The sequence below is a fragment of the Danio rerio genome, chromosome 2 (genome assembly GCF_052040795.2).
Source record: "Danio rerio strain M-AB ecotype USA chromosome 2, GRCz13ab, whole genome shotgun sequence".
NCBI lineage: Eukaryota > Metazoa > Chordata > Actinopteri > Cypriniformes > Danionidae > Danio > Danio rerio.
In genome coordinates, this window is record NC_141022.1 from 49,160,001 (window position 1) to 49,179,152 (window position 19,152).

At 34.8% G+C, this 19,152-nt stretch overlaps 1 protein-coding gene and 1 long non-coding RNA gene across 4 annotated transcripts in view; one reads left to right on the forward strand and one right to left on the reverse strand.

Moving 5' to 3' along the window:
- Positions 1-5,076, reverse strand: part of LOC147846481 (uncharacterized) — a 16,238-nt gene extending 11,162 nt beyond the window's left edge. Inside the window, exons 1-4 of one of the 3 annotated variants that reach the window (XR_015478944.1) lie at positions 4,824-5,076; positions 2,649-2,811; positions 145-271; positions 1-48 (exon numbers count right to left, since the gene is read on the reverse strand). The exon at positions 1-48 is cut by the window's left edge and continues 1 nt beyond it. This is a non-coding gene — a long non-coding RNA (uncharacterized LOC147846481). Of the gene's footprint in view, positions 49-144; positions 973-2,648; positions 2,812-4,823 lie in introns of those variants that run through there. The other 2 variants (XR_015478945.1, XR_015478943.1) reach the window with 2 other exon arrangements.
- The window catches only part of fndc7rs1 (fibronectin type III domain containing 7, related sequence 1), a 71,085-nt gene that overhangs the window by 48,972 nt on the left and 2,961 nt on the right, over positions 1-19,152 (forward strand). Inside the window, exons 55-63 of the mRNA XM_087241276.1 lie at positions 2,682-2,939; positions 4,812-5,072; positions 7,355-7,612; positions 8,729-8,998; positions 10,902-11,165; positions 11,249-11,509; positions 11,603-11,866; positions 15,307-15,567; positions 15,652-15,912. Of these exons, the coding sequence (XP_087097402.1) occupies positions 2,682-2,939; positions 4,812-5,072; positions 7,355-7,612; positions 8,729-8,998; positions 10,902-11,165; positions 11,249-11,509; positions 11,603-11,866; positions 15,307-15,567; positions 15,652-15,912 (2,358 nt within the window). The remainder of the gene's footprint in view (positions 1-2,681; positions 2,940-4,811; positions 5,073-7,354; positions 7,613-8,728; positions 8,999-10,901; positions 11,166-11,248; positions 11,510-11,602; positions 11,867-15,306; positions 15,568-15,651; positions 15,913-19,152) is intronic.

Sequence of the window (19,152 nt, forward strand, 5' to 3'; positions counted from 1 at the left end):
TCTCACTTAGTTTTTTAAATGGAAGTTCCACCAACTGGAAGTGCAACCCTGAAGCACAATAGAGAGTAGTGTAGATAAAAAGGACAATTATTCATGTTGCTCTTATTCAATTGAGGTATTTTGAAAGGAAATAAGCAGACTCACTCTTATAATGTGTGCTGTGATTCAGGGCCCTGCACTCCTGTTCATCTTCAAACATATGCGGAGTGTAATAACCATGTGGGCTCCGTCAGCTGGGGCTCAAGTGAAGGGGCAATCATGTACAAAGCCACTGCAGTGGGTAGAGACAGACACCAACACCAGTGCGCTACTACAGATACGAGCTGCACCTGGACAGACCTGCACTGCGGTCACATCTATACCGTCACAGTCACTGCCAATAACAATCAGTGCACGAGTGCAAGCAGCACCAGCACCATCATACACATGGGTGAGATAAGACAGACTAATTGTATATGGACCCTTTTCACATGCCTGTTATGACGCGTTTAATGATCATCAGCATCTTAAATCTTTGAAAGTTTTAATATTTAGATGAAAAAAAAAAACATATGAACATTTATATGTATATCTGTATGTATTATATCATCCTTGCTTTTTACAAATTAACTAACTAATTACCACTTGTGAGAGGCATTTCTAATGCAGAGTCTATAAGGCAGGACAGTAAATATAACTTTATTCTCTCCTCTGGCTGCCGTCATCGGCCTCACACTATTTTTGCCTTTTTCTGAAAGTCTTTATAACATCATTGTGGAGTTTTTTCTTTATTTGTTTGAGCAAATAAAACTGTAAAAAGATTATTTGGGGCTGCACGGTGGCATAGTGGGTAGCATTTTTGCCTAACAGCAAGGTTGCTGGTCCGAGCCTCGGCTGGGTCAGTTGGCATTTCTGTGTGGAGTTAGTGAGTTCTCCCCGTGTTTGTGTGGGTTTCCTCCAGGTGCTCTGGTTTCCCCCACAAAGACTTGGTATAGTGAATTGGTTAAGCTTAATTGTCAGTAGTGAATGAGTGTGTATGGATGTTTCCCAGTGATGGGTTGCAGCTGGAAGGGCATCCGCTGTGTAAACATATCCTGGATAAGTTGGCGGTTCATTCTGCTGTGGCGAACCCCAGAATAATAAAGGGATTAAGCCGAAAAGAAAATGAATTAAAGAATTATTAGTTGTACTCTCCCATTCACTGCGCTCTAAGTTTTCCCAACTATGATGACTTCTGCTACAGAGAAACCCGGAAATGTGAAAAGGGTCTATTGGGGCCTGTCATACACCTGGCACAATGCAACTCAAGTGTTTTTTGCTAGTTTCAGCCCGGCGCAAGTTTCATTTTCATGTTTTTCGCCACGTTGTTTAAATAGCAATATATAAAATAGTCTGAAATATATTGCAACATTGATCAACTAAAAGCTAGTGTAAAGCCAATGGTGCATTGTTTTTATTTGTCGTTTAAGGAGTGTGTTAACCTATGTGGTGCAAAACAGCCATACACACATTGCTTAATACACACACAGGGATGTACAGCAGTGCACAAATATCTTTAAATAAGAAAAATTAAAGGATTAAAATGTAATAATAATAATAATATTAATAATAATAATATATATATATATATATATATATATATATATATATATATATATATATATATATATACATATATCAGGATATATGTAGGAATTTAAAGGTAATTTTAATACCTTTTCAAGACTTTTTAAAGACCTTTTCAGAATATTTTAAGACCTCATCGCCACTTCAAGTTCTAATCAGTTTCAAACCTTTAACTTAAACAACTGTAGTTAAATAAATCAATGGAGCAACCATGCAACAGAACTCAGATAAGCTCGGAAAAAACAAAGCTTGAATAAATTAAATCGGGCTCTGTTGTAGACAGTTTATTCATGACAATATACATTTGTTTTACTGTTATTATTACAAGTAGTATTTATTCTATGAATATTTTTATTTGTTTTTTATAATTCATATGTTTACATTTGTCCACCTGTATGGTTTAGAGAATCAGCATATGGGGCATAGGAAAAGGAAGTGTGTTTGGATATAGCTCTGTGTTTGAACCACACATCGTTGTTACTGTTCATTTATTTATTTGCTGAAAATTGAAAGTGAACGCAGTTAGTTCAATAGTTTTGAAACAAATCTTGCATTCAGTTTTCTGCTTACAAAATCTACCATGTAATTGCTATAAATGCTATACATTTTGTCATTCTTATGCTGCATGGCATACTCAGTAATGCAGACACTCAGATCACATATCGTTAGTAGAACAATTATGATATAGGATAGATAATAAATATCACACATCCCAATTTGGACTAGAAAGAAACAATAAATAGACAATAAACATCACACATCCCAATTTGGACTAGAAAGAAACAATAAAAAGACAATAAACATCACACACCCCAATTTGGATTTGGAAAGAAAGAAAGAAAATAAAGTATCAAAACACATTTTAAAGTGTTGTGGGAGCATTTCAATGAGAATAATTACTGATAACATTACATGGAAACATTCAAATGAAGACCTGTTTAAAACTATTTAAGTCATAAAACACAACAATTCTGCGTATTTACATTTTTTAAGGCCTTTGATTTTAAGACCACACAGAAACCCTGCAATAGTCTGCCACTTACCTGACATGGTTTTCCTGATCTGCTCTCTTCCAGCTCCATGTGTTCCTCAGATGATGGCAACTCTGGACTGCACGTTAAACTTCGTAACTGTGTTTTGGACGTTCAGCCTAGGGGCTACTTCTTATCTAGTGGTAGCTTCAGGACCCGAGGGTCCAGTGACGGCCTGTAATACAGCCAACCAACAATGCGTACTGCAAACACTGCTCTGCAGCTCCTCGTATGATATCAGTGTGATTGCAGTAAACCAGCAATGCAACTCGTCAGGAAGTTCCATCTCACGGATAAACACTGGTACAGTCAACACCTTCATATCTTACATAAACAAATAGCTAGATGACCGTAGCTAGAGCAGAGGTGGGCTAACTACGGCCCGCGGGCTATATGCGGCCCGCTAAACACTTTCATCCGGCCCACGAGGGAGTTTTTAAAATGCTGCATCAGTGACAGTTTGTTTCAGAATTAGTATATTAATAATGCAATTACAAGTGAACGCTATGTGATAGCAGTATTGCACGCGGTGCAGTTAGCGCAACCAGTAGAATTGGAACACTCTCTCGGATATTAAAATGCACTCGACTGTTAATGACTGAAAATGAGTCATGCAAAAAAATATTGACTCTAAACGTCGTGTGTTTAAGGAAGAATGGACAACAAAATACTTCTTCACCAATATCGGATGAAAAGCGGTAGGTCTAATATGGCAAGAAATTATTGTTGTTTTTAAATAGTACAACCTAAGGAGCTGATCACACCGAACACGCATTCCGTTCCAAAAATGCAAAGTGCACCACACTGCCTTTTTGTTGACAAGACAAAAGGAGCATGGTGCGCTTTTTATGTGGTAAGGCAACGACTGAATCAGCTAAGTTAGGTATTTTGCGAGAGTGTTGCTGTTGATATTAATTTAACTTTTATTTCAGGCTCATTACATGACTTGGAATAACAAATACTAAGATTTTCCTTACGTTTTATCTTATAGTTTTATGAATGATATGAGCACATTAATACAAGCTCAAATGAGATTGATTTGAATTTGACGGTTGAATGTGTAAATTTTTGGCATAGAATATATTTTCCACGCATACATCCACTTAAAAAATTTCTTTTATTAAATATTTGTGATTTCATCAAGTTTTATGATGATTGATCTGTATATTCTAAAAGTAGTGCAAATAAGATTAACGTAAATTTGACTAAATATTAAACTTTAAGAATAATTTTTTTAATGTGTTAATATTAGTTTTTTTTCTATCAGATAATATTGTTTCTATTCTGCACTTTAAAAATTATTACATTATTGTTATTATATTTTATAAGGGGTTATTTTATTGTTTTATGATGATTAATAAGTGATGATAAATATAAATTGCAGTGCAAATTCATTTGACTTGTAAATTTGACTCAATAATAACTATAAAAAAATCTGTTTTGTGTTAATGTGACATGTTTCTGTCTGATATTACATGTTCTATGCATACTGCCACTATAAATAAAAGTTATTTTTTTAAGGATTTGACATGTGGCTCTTCACTTGGTTTGCAAAACTTGATGTGGCCCTCGGGTCTAAAAAGTTTGCCCACCACTGAGCTGAAGTCATAGAGCAACGAGAGAATAGAGTAATGATAACAAGCCAGAATCAATGCATTCTGTCTGCAAATATTACAGCAGTGGCATTAGTGCGGATCATATTTTAAATGGAAATACTAACAATATACAATAAAAAATACATGGATCTTAGAACCATAATCTATAACCATTAACCTCAGTCCTTAAAATAACTACATACAAAATTAATAATAATAATAATAAATTAATTTTGATGATTTGAACCCTTCTAATGCTGGGTTGTTTACTAGTTTACAGCCTTGCTGATGGAATGAAAGCCTATTAATGAAGAATGCTTTATAAAAATATTGCACCTGTATGGGTTTTAATGTGGATATTTGATGTCAAATAAAAATATACATTGTTTGTATTTGGACACAAAGACAGAAAGAAAAGCAATTAGAAAAAATGTCCCTACAGAATCAAAATGATTGATGTTAATTGTCTTTATAAAATGGTAATAACTGTTAATGAATGTTACTCTGAATTATGTTTAGTACTTAGTCTTAAGGGTTAGGAAGTTGAATTGAATCTTTCTTCAACCTTGTGTTTTGGCAGTGCCGTGTGTACCTGGTCATGTGCAGGGCAGTGTAAACTGTACCACTGGAGCTGTAGCTTTATCCTGGAATCAAAGCAAGATGGCGGTTTCCTACTCTGCGGTCGCTCAGAGTAGCAGTGGCTACACTTCAGTGTGTAACAGCACAGGAACAGCTTGTGTCTTCTCAGATCTGCTCTGTGGGATGAACTACAGTCTAGCTGTCAGTGCATCTGATGGGACCTGCAGTACTACACCAAGTCAACCAATTTTGCTGAGCACAGGTACCTAAAATAAATAAATAAATATAACAATATATACAAATATTTACACAAACAAACATTTATTTAACTTAAATAATTTAAATCACTAGCCCTCCTGTTATATTTTAATAAGAATATTTTCACTGTATTTCCTAAAATATTTTTCATGCCAGAGAAAGTCTTATTTCTTTTAGTTTAGCTGGAATAAAAGTAGTTCTTAAATAAAAAATTGACAATATTAATAGTCATTAATATATATATATATATATATATATATATATATATATATATATATATATATATATATATATATATATATATATATATATATATATATATATATATATATATATACATACACATACAGTTGAAGTCAGAATTATTAGCCCCCCTGAATTATTTGACTGCTTGTTTATTTTTTCCCCAATTTCTGTTTGACGGAGAGAAGATTTATACACATATATATACACATATATATATATATATACAATATATACACATATATACATATACATATACAAATATATATATATATATATATATATATATATATATATATATATATATATATATATATTTGTATAGTGCATCCGGAAACTACTCATAATGCTTCACTTTTTCCAATATTTTTTTGTTACAGCCTTATTCCTTAATGAATTCATTTATTTCCTCAAATTTTTACACACAAAACCCCTTTTTCAAAAAAAGATTTTTTGAAATTCTGGCAAATTTATTAAAAATAAAAAAACTGAAAAATCAGATGGAACAGTCCATTTTGGAATTAAATTTCGTTATGAATTCTTTCCGGATATCTATATCTATATCTATATCTATATATATATATATATATATATATATATATATATATATATATATATATTCATTGTCTACAGAACAAAGCGCCGTAATCCAATAACTTTCCTAATTAACCTACCTTTTAGTTAAGCTTTTAAATTACAATTTAAGCTAAAAACTAGTGTTTGTTTTAAATAATAACTAACTAATATATAATATAATAATATTAAATACTATAATACTAAAATAATGAAAAACAAAATAGTTATTAGAAATTTGTTATTAAAATGGCTGTGTACAAATGTGTTGAAGGTAATCTTCTCCATGTTAAACAGCACTTGGGAAATGTTTTTAAAAGAATTAAAAATTTTACAGAAAGGCTTATAATTTTGCGTTTAGCTATGTATATCCAAATTATATCCATGCTAAATAACATTCAGCTATTTAGGATTGGAACAATTTTTATTCAAAGCCTCTTATTCCCACCGAGCAATTTGATTTTAAAAAATGCAGTATTATTCATTCATTTTCCTTCGGGGGAGAACATGCAAACTCCACACAGATATGTCAACTGGACCAGCCAGGACTCGAACCAGCAACCTTCTTGCTGTGAGGCGACACTGCTAACCACTGAGCCACTGTGCCGCCCCGCAGTAATATACAATTATAATAATATAGTTTGGCGAAGCGGTGGCGCAGTGGGTAACGCATTTGCCTCTTAGCAAGAAGGTGGTTTAAGTCCCAGCTGGGTCAGTTGGCATTTCTGTGTGGAGTTTGCATGTTCTCCCCGCTTTTACGTAGTTTTCCTCCGGGTGCTCCAGTTTCCCCTAAAAGTTCAATGACATGCAGTACAGATGAATTGGGTAGGCTAAATTGTCCGTAGTGTATGTGTGTAAATGAGAATGTGTGGGTGTTTCCCAGTGATATTATTCTGTTTTACTTTCCAAAAACCAAATTGGCTATAGTTTTCAGCGATTATAAGTGTCCTTGTTTAAAAAAAATTCCCCCCTAAAAAGACCTGAGAAAATAACCTCAAACCTTTCTGTATTTCAACATAATCTTATCTTATTTTGTTAATAAAAGAACAAGCATCTAGAAACACATACTGATTTGTAATTAAATTATATTAATCATAATTAAACTATTCTTGAAAATTGAACAATTTAGGGATCGTCATTTAAAAAAAAAGTCAGTGTCACTAGTACGTCCGACAGATTGCACTATTATGTTTTTTTAGTTTTCTTTTATAACCTACTTTAACACATTTTAAATAGTTTTTATCTGTTTTTAATCATTTTTATTGTCTGCATTTTATGTCCTAAAATTGTCTTTTTTATTCCTGTTTATGTAAAGCCCTTTGAATTGCCACTGTGTATGAAATGTGCTATATAAATAAACTTGCCTTGCCTTGCCTTGCCTTGCCTTAGTAACTTCAGCTATTTTTACATTAGGAATTACCAAGTTTCTAATGTTGTTTTAGTGATTCCTAATATTTTATTTTATTGCAGTGTCCTGCAAGCCACAGAATGTCAGCACTCAGATCACCTGCGACACAAACTCCGCTATTGTAACTTGGGAGCTCAGCGATCACGTCACACATCATACTGTTCAAGCTGTGGGTACTGATGGACATCATGTCAACTGCAGCAGCTCTAACAGCACCTGCATGTTACCTGCTTTACACTGTGGCCAGAACTACAACGTTACCGTTTCTGCCCTGGATGGAATATGTGACAGCAGCAACACACTCCTCAGTCTGCAGTCAGGTCAGTCTGCTGCTTCTGTTTTCCACCTGATGACAGAGAAGCTCAAATTAAGATCCCACTTTATATTAAGTGTCCCTAACTACTATGTACTTACATCAAAAAATAAATACAATGTACTTACTGCGTTTATAATGTATTTGAGAACACTTGTGGTGCTTTTGAGTTGGAATAGAGGTTGGGTTATAGACAGGTTTGGTGGCATGGGTAGGTTTAAGGGTAGGTTAAGGTGTAAGGGATGGTCAACAGTGTATTTACAAATGTAATTACAAAAGTTAATTACAGATTTAATAACATGCATGTATTCAAACAAGCATAAGTACACAGTAAATACATGTATTTACACAATAAGTACAATGTAGCAAACTATTCATTCCTATGTAAGTACATATTAGTTAAGGCCACTTAATATAAAGTGGGACCCAAATTGAATGTAGAATAACACTAGAGATGCATCAGATCAAATTTAGCTATAGCTGCTTTTCAAATATACATAAGTTTTCATTAAAATAGCTAGTCTCTCAGTCATTGACTTAACAAAATCGCTTTGTTATAAATAGTTTAGATCAGGGGTGTCAAACGGTCCCACAGCTTGCATAGTTTCAACCTTGCTTTCAAACAAGCCTGAAAGACTTAATACGTTTGATCAGATGTGTTTAATTAGGGTTGGAATTAAACTGTGCAGAGCTGCTGCCCTCCAGGAACTGAGTTTGACACCTGTGTTTTAGATAAAACAAAGTTAAACATGGGGCATTTATACCTAGAATGTTGGTAATGTTGACATCACATTGTTGATCATGTTTTATAATGCTTTTATCAAAAGTATTGCAACAATTTGTGTGATCTGTTGGTATGGAAATGCTTCTGAGGCCCAGATGAGGTCACTGGGGAAGGTGAAAACAACAGCAAGCAAGTTGCTGGGAATACAATTAAAGAGTATTGATAGTATATACAAAGGAAGAGCATCCTTTATCATATAAATATAAATACCATATAAAAGCAGTGTGCATTACATGCTGGTGATTTTAGACATAGTCTAATGTTCAAAATAAAGTGTAAGGAAACAAAATGTCCATGCAAGTGTATTAACATTATGCTGACATATTGTTTTTGTTTCAGCTCCATGTGCACCTAGCAATGTTCAGACATCTTTGCTTTGCAACATGCGCAATAGAGGGGTTGTGTCTGTGTCATGGGTTCAAGCAAGTGGGGCAGTATCGTACATGGCTGTGGCCGTGTCTAGTGATGGTCATTCCTACTCTTGTAACAGCACCACCACCTCGTGCAATCTGCAGGAACTGCAGTGTGGACAGATTTATAACGTTTCTGTCTTCTCACTGGCCAATGGTTGTGGGGGTGTGATGAGCACAGTCTCTCAAGTACAGACAGGTGCGTGTGTGTGTGTGTGTGTGTGTGGATTTTACATACTTAAGTAAGAACAACCGTATGCTTTGGTATTTGATGTTTTGGAGTCATATAGCCCACTGTTAACACCAGATACAATTATTTAGGGATATATGATATATTGGGGGTCCAAATGGATGTCAGCTGATAATGATAAATTAGGAATTTTGTTGACACAAAAGTTTTTCACCATAAACAAAAGTACATCAGAATTGCAATTTGTAATTATGCAAGAAGGCTCAAGAAAAGTAATATGAAGACATATATTTATCATTCTACATATTGTTTAATGGCTTTAAAATATAAAGACGGTGATCTGAATGTACCAAAAAGTCCATATAAGTGCATCATTAGAATTATTCTGCAATAAATTATCTGGAAACTTTAGCTTTATGCAGTAATACATCTACAAATACATCAAAATATACACTTGTTACAAAGAGGTTAGTCAGTCATAATGCAATGTAGTAGTCTTGAATTTACAGTAGCATGTTTAATTCTGAAGGGGGTTAAAACTCTCAAAATATAACATGTGCTTTTATTATTTTTTAACTACAAAATGTTTTGTGTGATGTAAAACCATTTAGAATTAAACCAACTGATGTACCTTAAAGACAGCACTACCTGACAAAGTCTTGTTGTCAATCCCAGTTGTAAGAGCAACAAATAATAACTTCCAGTTGATCATTTGGAAAAGTGGCAGAAGGTCGATTTTTCACATGAATCAACTGCATCCCAATCATCACCAATACTGCAGAAAACCTACTGGAACCCGCATAGACCCAAGATTCTCACAGAAATCAGTCAAGTTTGGTGAAGGAAAAATCATGGTTTGGGTTTACATTCAGTATGTGGCCATGCGAGAGATCTGCAGAGTGGATAGCAACATCAACAGCCTGAGGTATCAAGACATTTGTGCTGTCCATTAATTTACAAACCACCCCAGAGGGTAAATTCTGCAGCAGGATAGCGCTCCTTCTCATACTTCTGCCTCCACATCAAAGTTCCTGAAAACAAAGAAGGTCATGGTGCTCTACGATTGGCCAGCCCAGTCACCAGAGACAAACATTATTGAGCATGTCGTGGGTAAGATGAAGGAAGCATTGAAGATGAATCCAAAGAATCTTGATGGACTCTGGGACTTCTTTGCCATTCCAGATAATTTTAAGCTATTTGAGTCATTGCAGAGATGTCTGGATGCAGTCCTCCAAGCTCATGGAAGTCATACACATATTAATTATTTTTCCACTTCACCATGACTTTATATTCTAAAATGTACATTATTTCTGTTAAGTGACGAGACTTTTGTCTAAGCAAAGTCAGACATTACTGTCTTAATTAAATAATTACAAATCAAGGCATGACTATATTTTATTTTGGTAAATTAAGCGTAATCTAGAGGCTTTTGCGTTTCATATAAGCCATTTCTGATACCAAATTATCAACTAGAAGTCAAGTTATTATTTGTTGTTCCTAAAACTTGAATAGGCGACAATGCTTTTATCAGGTAATGTATGTGTTAAACCCTGTTCACACTAAATGTTCACACAAATGCTGACTGGACATGTTAATTTGGCAAAAAAAGGCAGTGACCAACATTAAATAGTGCCAACAGAGGTAACAACAAAGTTTGCTCAAGATACATATCCGTGAAATAAAGGAGGTTGTGTTTATCCCTAAAATATCAATAGCTTATTTTCAGATAAAAACTAAGTTACTGCATGTTGCTTTTGCATGGCTGGTTAACCTCTGGGCATGCATAAACAGCAAGTAAATTACATGTTTGTAGTGCTTCTGTATAGCAAATGCAGTCAGTGTGGTAAGGAGTTTCAACATGGTTAACTGCTTACCTTTATTAAAACAAGCCACCCGCTTTCTCTTTTCTCAGCTCCATGCTCCCCTCAAAACGTACAGGCCAACGTGCAGTGTGATACAGGGTCTGTGCTGGTGAGCTGGAGCCCGTCAGTGGATGGCAGCCAGTTTGTTGTGGAACTGGTGTCCCAGAGCACTGGTTTGATCTCCTTCTGTAACAGCACAAACACACAATGCTCCATCACCAATCTAACCTGTGGACAGATCTTCAACCTCAGTGTGGTGGCAGTGAGAGGCAGCTGTCAGAGTCAGCCAAGCAGTGGCGTCAACATCAACTCAGGTTGGACACTTACACAAGAACACCACTACAGATTCTAATACCCAAACTTCACCTAATGCATGTCTGATCTCTTTCCTTTACAGCTCCATGTATCCCACAGGGGGTCAACGGCACTGTGGACTGTGTCACTAATTCTGCATGGGTATCATGGGATGTAGATAATAGTACAGATACTTACACAGTGCTGGCTGTAGGGGATAGTGGTCAAAATTCCACCTGTATCAGCTCAAACTCTGTGTGTCATGTACCGGACCTGGGTTGTGGAAGGAGATTCACCTTCCAGGTCACTGCCTCAAATGGAGCCTGTGTGAGCCCACCCAGCAAGAGCTTTAAGTTGGAGACAGGTTAGTAGACATGCGATAGAAAACAGGTTTACCGCTTCTTTTTTGAGATCCCAGGCCTCAGTTTTGCAGTATGTGTAATCTCTGTGTCTCCAGCACCCTGTGCTTTATCATCCATCGTGGCGACAGCCGAATGCCAGAGTTCTGTTATCAAGGTGCAGTGGCAGAGGGACCAGATGGGAGATTCTCTCTACATTGTCACAGCAGAGGATCAAGACCGTAACTTCCTTTCTTGCAACAGCTCCACTTCTTTTTGCAACCTTACCAATGTGCAGTGCGGCAAGGAGTACACCATCATTGTGGAAGCTTCTGCCGAAAAATGTAGCGGCCTCCGAAGCCCACCATACAAGATTAGGACAGGTACAACCTTCATTATTATAAAAAGTTTACTTGTGTAGCCCTTTTTAAAAGGTAGTCGTTGTTAAAACCAACTTTAAAAAATATGCATGTTGTTTAACACTCAGAAAAAAGTTGAGGTATTGATATTGGATGGACCATAGTGCATAACTGCAGATAACCATGTATAAAATGTCATAGTAAAACATGATATCATGAATAGTTAATAAAGCAAACAATAAGTAATTAATAACTACTCTAAACATGATGTCTGCTGGGTCTTAAAAAGTCTTTAAATGTCTTAAATCTCAAAAACAAAATTTAAGGCCTTAAAAAGTCTTAAATTTACTGAAATAGTATGTTGTAGGTCTTAAATCTTTTCAAAATAGGTCTTAATTTTCTTTGTTCATGTATAGCTACCCAGTATGGCCAACTCCAATCCAATCACTAACATTCCATTTATTTAAGAATGTAATTTTTACTCTATCTACCATAATAGTTTAATTATTTTCCTTAATTAAGTTTAAATGTTTCATGTATTTAATTAAGTGTTTCCTGTATTTACTGCTAAGGAACCTAACCAGGACAGTGTTGTGCATACATTTAGTTTATTATAGTTTTTAAAACATTTAAAAATGTTTTATTCTTTTTAAGAAAAGTTATGTTGAAAACTAGAGCTTGTTTGTTGTGACACAATATTTAAAATATTTTGCTCAGAACCAACTAAAATATTAAATATTTTAATTATTAAATTATCATTATTGTATTGTTACATTTATTCAATTATATAATATTATTACAAATTATTATTAAATTTATTAACAGCAAAATACTAATAACAACATATGATAATTGACAAATAATTATGATATTATATAATAATAATAATAGTAATAATAATAATAATAACATTTAATAATAAAAATAATGATAATAACAACGATAATACAATTTAACAATACAATAATATTATTCAATATAATAATTGAAAGTTTGAAGAAGCAAAAATTATATATTTTTCAACTAGGCCATTCAAAAAACACATTAGCATATAACCCTGTATGAGTACAAAATTGCATTCATAATGGTCTTAAAATGACTTAAAAAGTCTTAAATTTAACTTGCTGAAACTTGCAAAAACCCTGTTTTATGCTAATTATGCTATACAGCAGTGTTTCCCAGCTCTGTTTCTAGAGGCACACCAACATATTTTGGATGTCTCCCTTATCTGACCCATTCATTGAAGGTTTTGGAGTTTCTTCTAATGTTCTCATGAGTTGATTTAGGTGTGTTTGATTAGGAAGTGGTGTGTACTGTTGGTGTGCCTTCAGGAACAGGGTTGGGGAACACTGCTATACAGTAGTCAATATTTGGGGCCCTATCATACACCCGGCGCAATGTGGCGCAAGGCGAGACGCAATTGTTGTTGGGTAGTTTCAGCTTGGCGCCAGAGTCGTTTTGCGCCACGCTGTTTAAATAGCAAATGCATTTACGCTCATATATATAGGATATAATAAGAAATAAGATATATAATATATATATATATATACAGTTGAAGTCAGAATTATTAGCCCCCTGTATTATTAGCGCCCCTGTTTATTTTTTTCCCCAATTTCTGTTTAATGGAGGGAAGATTGTTTCAGCACATTTCTAAGCATAATAGTTTTAAAAACTTATTTCTAATAACAGATGTATTTTGTTTTTGTCATGATGACAGTAAATAATATTTTACTTGAAAATTTTCAAGACACTTCTATACAGCTTAAAGTGACATTTAAAAGCTTAACTAGGGTAATAAGGTGCACTAGGCAGGTTAGGGTAATTAGTCAAATTATTGTATGATGATGGTTTGTTCTGTAGACTATCCAAAAAAGAATTAGCTTAAAGGGGCTAATAATTTTGTCCCAAAAATGTTTTAAAAAAAATTAATAACTACTTTTATTCTAGCCGAAATAAAACAAATAAGACTTTCTTCAGAAGAAAAAATATTATCAGACATACTGTAAAAATGTCATTGCTCTGTTAAACATCATTTGGGAAATATTTAAAAAAGAAAATCAAAATCAAAAGGGGGCTAATAATTCTGACTTCAACTGTATATATATAGGACATAAATATAAAGGATTAAAATATTACAAAACATATTACTTTCTAGCCTACATAAATATAAAAAACATACTTTCATGCCTTTTTCATCTAGGGGGGCTTTTTCAGTTTATTCGTGACAATTTGCTATTGTATGATGTTATTATTATTAGCAGTATTATTTATTATATCCATATTTATATCTGTTTTATTAAAAATAAGCTTAGATTTGCCCACCTGTCAGGTTTTAGACTTTATGGCGCATAGCATGTGTGTTTGGATATAACTCAGTTTTTTGACCACACTTCGTTATTATTGTTCATTTATTCGGTTGCTGGAAATTAGAACTGAATTTAGAAATAGTTTTGAAACAAATAATTGCCGTTAACAAACTAATTTAATTACTTATAAGCTATTTGATGTCTGTGCGTACAAGGTTTCCCTATCCACGAGAGCAAAGTGAAAGTAAATAATGAGGATGCTCATCTCATATTCTCACGCTGTAGAAGCTCTGTTTAACTGTTTTCTTGCTAGTGAAGCGTTTAGCTTTTCCACCTACAAAGTCCGTCATGTAAATAGCAAATGCACTATGGCGCGACGCAACTGACTTTTAAAGGGAATAAGAGACAAGACTCTGATTGGTTTATTCTCAAAACACACCTATAACTCATTAAGAAAATAAGCTCAACCCTTTTAGACCATGCGCCAAGGCACAAAGCGGATTTTTCATCCTTATATTAGCAAAAGTGGAGTCTGACACGGCCTTAATGCGTTTGCACCCTACGCTTTGTGCATGGATCGTCAAAATAGAGCCCTTGAAGTGGATAGAAAAAGATTTTCAAAATAGTCTCAAACCTGAAAAATGGGTGTTCTTCAATAGTTTTAAGACAAATGTAAAAGAAAGGTTTCGAACCACCTCAAATGTTAACTACTACATACCCAAATAGATAAAAACCTTCACTATTATTATTTATTCAACTTTCCTTGATGATCTGACTTGAAATTTTAACATGAGAACAAAAAAGTCTAGGTCCACCATAATATATTAAAAGACAACTGGGTATGCCTATTATAAACAACCACTAGATATACATATCATCTGAATTGTTGACATCATGCTGAATTACAGTTGCCCTCTATAGACATGTGGATTTACTCCTGTTTACTGGAGTTTAGTTCTTCTAGCATGATCTAAAACAACAGCCTGGGAGTTTCCACCAATCCTAGAGACCTTGAAAAGGTTATAAACAGGATGAAGCTAAATTCTTGCAGGAAGGAAACTTTCCTCCAGTAAGAGGTCTGGACACACCTGCTCTGCAGATCGATCCATGGTAGATGTGCTTCAATAACATCGGTATTCTTCCTTTGATACTCTGCAGTGCCCTGTCCACCCTCAACAATTCAGACCCATACAGACTGTCAGTCGAAGGATGTGTCTGTGTCGTGGGACAAATCATACGTGGCACAGTCATACTTGCTTACTGCAGTCGGCAGAGATGGAGACCTAAAGACGTGCAATACCTCAGACAGCAACTGCACACTAACCAATCTACACTGCAGTAATAGCTACTATGTGTCCGTTTCGGCCAGTAATGAGAACTGCACCAGCCTGCCCAGCACAAACGTCACCTTCCAAACAGGCAGGAGAAACAAATTACTTTTAAACTCAGTAATTAAAATTGTTCCATGATTTGAATACTTATTGATATGTGTTTATTTTGCAGTGCCATGTAAGCCTTCCAACTTGACAGCAAATATAAAGTGCGAAAATGGTAGTGCCTCCTTGTCTTGGGTGGGGAGTAAAGGGGCAGTGGCTTACATGGGACTTGGTCAGTCTGAAAACGGCACAACAATCTACTGTGAAACCACACAAACATCCTGTTCTTTGCCGGGGTTGGTGTGCGGAGCTGTGTATAACTTCACAGTGCTGTCGATGGATGGCACCTGCAACAGTTCCTTAAGTGATACTCAAACCATGGGAGCAGGTACAACATTCATTTCTCACCCTCAAACCACAATACTCATGTACAGTTGTCTGTATTGGCATTGAATTTTCAGACACACATACTTACTGTTAAAGTCATTAAAAGGAACACTCCACTTCTCCACTAAACTTATCTGGAGGTTGAGTTTTACCATTTTTGAAATTATTCAGGCAGCACAGTGGTTAGCACTGTCGCCTCACAGCAAGAAGGTCCCGGTTTCGAGTCCGACTAGGCCAGTTGACATTTCTTTGTGGAGTTTGCATGTTTTCCCTGTGTTGGCGTGGGTTTCCTTTGGGTACTCCGCACAGTTCAAAGGCATGTGGTATTAGTGAATTGGATTAACTAAATTGGCTGTTGTGCATGTGTGAATGTGAGTGTGTATGGGTGTTTCTCTGTACTGGAATGTGGCTGGAAGGACATATGCTGGATAATTTGGCAGTGCCGCTGTAGCGACCCCTGATGAATAAAGGGACTAAGCCAAAGGTGGTTAATTTCATTGTGAATAAGTGACTAACCCAGGTGAAAAAATATATAATTAAATGCATTTAAAATACACTTAAAAACCCGCAAATACATTTTTAGTACATTGTTATTTTTTGTGTTAAATAAGTTTGATGGTTTTACACTATAAATATACTAATTAGAAGTATGTTTATACTTCAGTAGGACTTTAGTACACTTGACAAAAGTATACCAAATACCAGTAATACTTAAATACATTTTTAGTGTACTACAATAAAGTACACTAAAGAAAAAACATCCACAAGAGTTTTATTAGTTTTTCAAAAGTGTGCTTTAAATGCTTTTAACATTAGTAGAAGTTTAAAATAAGTTAATATATAAAAAAATCTATTAGAAATGTATTGTAGTAGAAGTACATTTTCCCAAAATACTTTTAATACAGTATTTAGCACACTTTTTTTTTTTACAATTTGTATATTCTTTTAATACATTACTATTATACTTTAAATTAGTCATAAATATATTTAAATGTTTAAAAGTAGGGTTCAAGTGTATTTCTAGTTGCAACTAAATATAAATATTTTTAAATACAGATATAGTATGTTAAAAGCACATTTTAGTTCTATTTTATGGTGTCTCAATAGCACATTTGAGTACACTTAGATGGTATTAAGTTTATCTTAACATATACTTAATACTTTCTTTTAGTACATTAAGTACAAAATTAGTGTGTGAAAATACAGCACTTTTAGTACATTATTTAAAAAAATATACTTAGTGTACTTAAATTGTATTTTAGTACACTTTTTCACATTTTGTATATTATTTTAATATATTACTATTATACTTTAAGCTATTCTTTAATATATTTATAAATGTTTAAAATTAGGGTTCAAGCATATTTCTAGTTGTAACTAAATATATATTTTTTAAAATACAGATATACAGTAGTATGTTAAAAGCACATTTTAGTTCAATTTCAGGGTGTCTCAAAATAGCAGAGTTGAGTACACTTAGATTGTAATAAGTTTATCTTAACATATACTTAATACTATCTTTTAGTACATTAAGTACAAAATTAGTGTGTGAAAATAAGCACTTTTAGTACATTACTGAAAAGTGTACTAAGTATACTTAAATAAAGTGCATTTTAGTATACTTTTTTTACCTGGGAAGTCACAGTGACTAATAAGTGACTAAGCCATACCTCCTAACATTTGTCTCTGAAAACTTTTTGCGATTTTGTTTTTGTTTCGTGAATTGTTGAGCGGTTATCAGTAGGGGAGGAGGGGGGATTTGGATGGGTTGTGAACTGAAGAGCGGAGGGGGGTGGCTCAGGGTGGGAGAGAGACATGGGTTGGGGGTGAGTAGCAAACTGAACAAGGGGGGTCCTACCAAAAAGCTTTTTTTTGGGTGGGGGGATCCGGGAGTTTTTTGGGAGACGGAACAAAACGGGAGATGGGTCTAAAATACGGGAGACTCCCAGGAAAAAAAATAGGACTGTTGGCAGGTATGGACTAAGCTGGAGGAATATTCATGAATGAATCCATTCAGTTGATCTCTGGTTCTGGCAGGAGCACTTTTAGCTTAGCTTTGTATGGATTACTGAATCAGATTAAACCATAGGTCTCAAACTCGATTCCCGGAGGGCCGCAACTCTGCAGTTTTGTTCTAACCCTATTTCACAGCTGACCCAACTAATCAAGGAGTATAAAACTTCTAAGCTGTTTCCCAATTTCAAGAACGCAGAGAATAAACTTGCATTCTTGTGGAGACCGGTCTTGCCAAGTTACCTCGGAAGAACAAACTTGGGAGACCGCGAGAACAGAGAACTCTTCCTGTGAGAAATGAGATGCTGCATTCTTTCCTGACTCTTCCTCTTCCTAATGGTCACATGACCTTCACATGTTTTAATGAAAAGTGATTTAAACATTACAGCATTCATACAGCGATTTATTGTTTTTTCCCTTTTCACAAAAAATCCTATGCATAAAGACATCATAAATTTAAATTGGACAATACAAATAAATTAAATTTTGATATGGATTTCAGCAAATAAACACCCTTAATGTGTTTATGCCTTTACACATATTTCATGTCAATGTTTAGTTTCACAGTTTCATTTAGGGAAACTCCTGAGATAAAAAAGTTATATCTCTGAACTTTAATAATACATCTATATAAAATGCTGCGCCTTCCATCTCCATTACTCAGCCCCAATGACTTCTGGGACTTCTTGAGCGAGTTTTGCGCTCAGGTCTGCATCCTCGATATCAAGAACACATCCGGGAACACATCGTCCGGTCTTGCGGAACTGAGCTTTGGCAGTTGATGATGACGTTACACGAGAATACAAGATCGCTAAGGAACGCATATTGAGAAACAGCCCTAGAAAATATTAAGCAGATGTGAGTTGGAAGTGGTTGGAGCTAAACTGTGCAGAACTGCGGCCCTGCAGGAATTGAGTTTGAGACTACTGGCCTAAAGCATTCATTTTCATCTTGTTAAAAAAAGGGCAAATAATCTGAATCATTTTCTTTTTTAAAGCTTGACTATTCTGTAGTGTACCAAAACTGACAAAAAATGTAAAGTTCCCATTTTCTAGTTCGATATGTCTATAAACTATACTCTCATTCTGGTGTAGCACACTATTACACAGTGCCTGAAAATAGCCACCAGCATACTACTGTCAGACCTATAGGTCGGCTGAAGGGATTCAAAAATGGTAACACTCAATTCTGTAAAATAAAAATATGAGTGATCCTATGAAAGCCACTT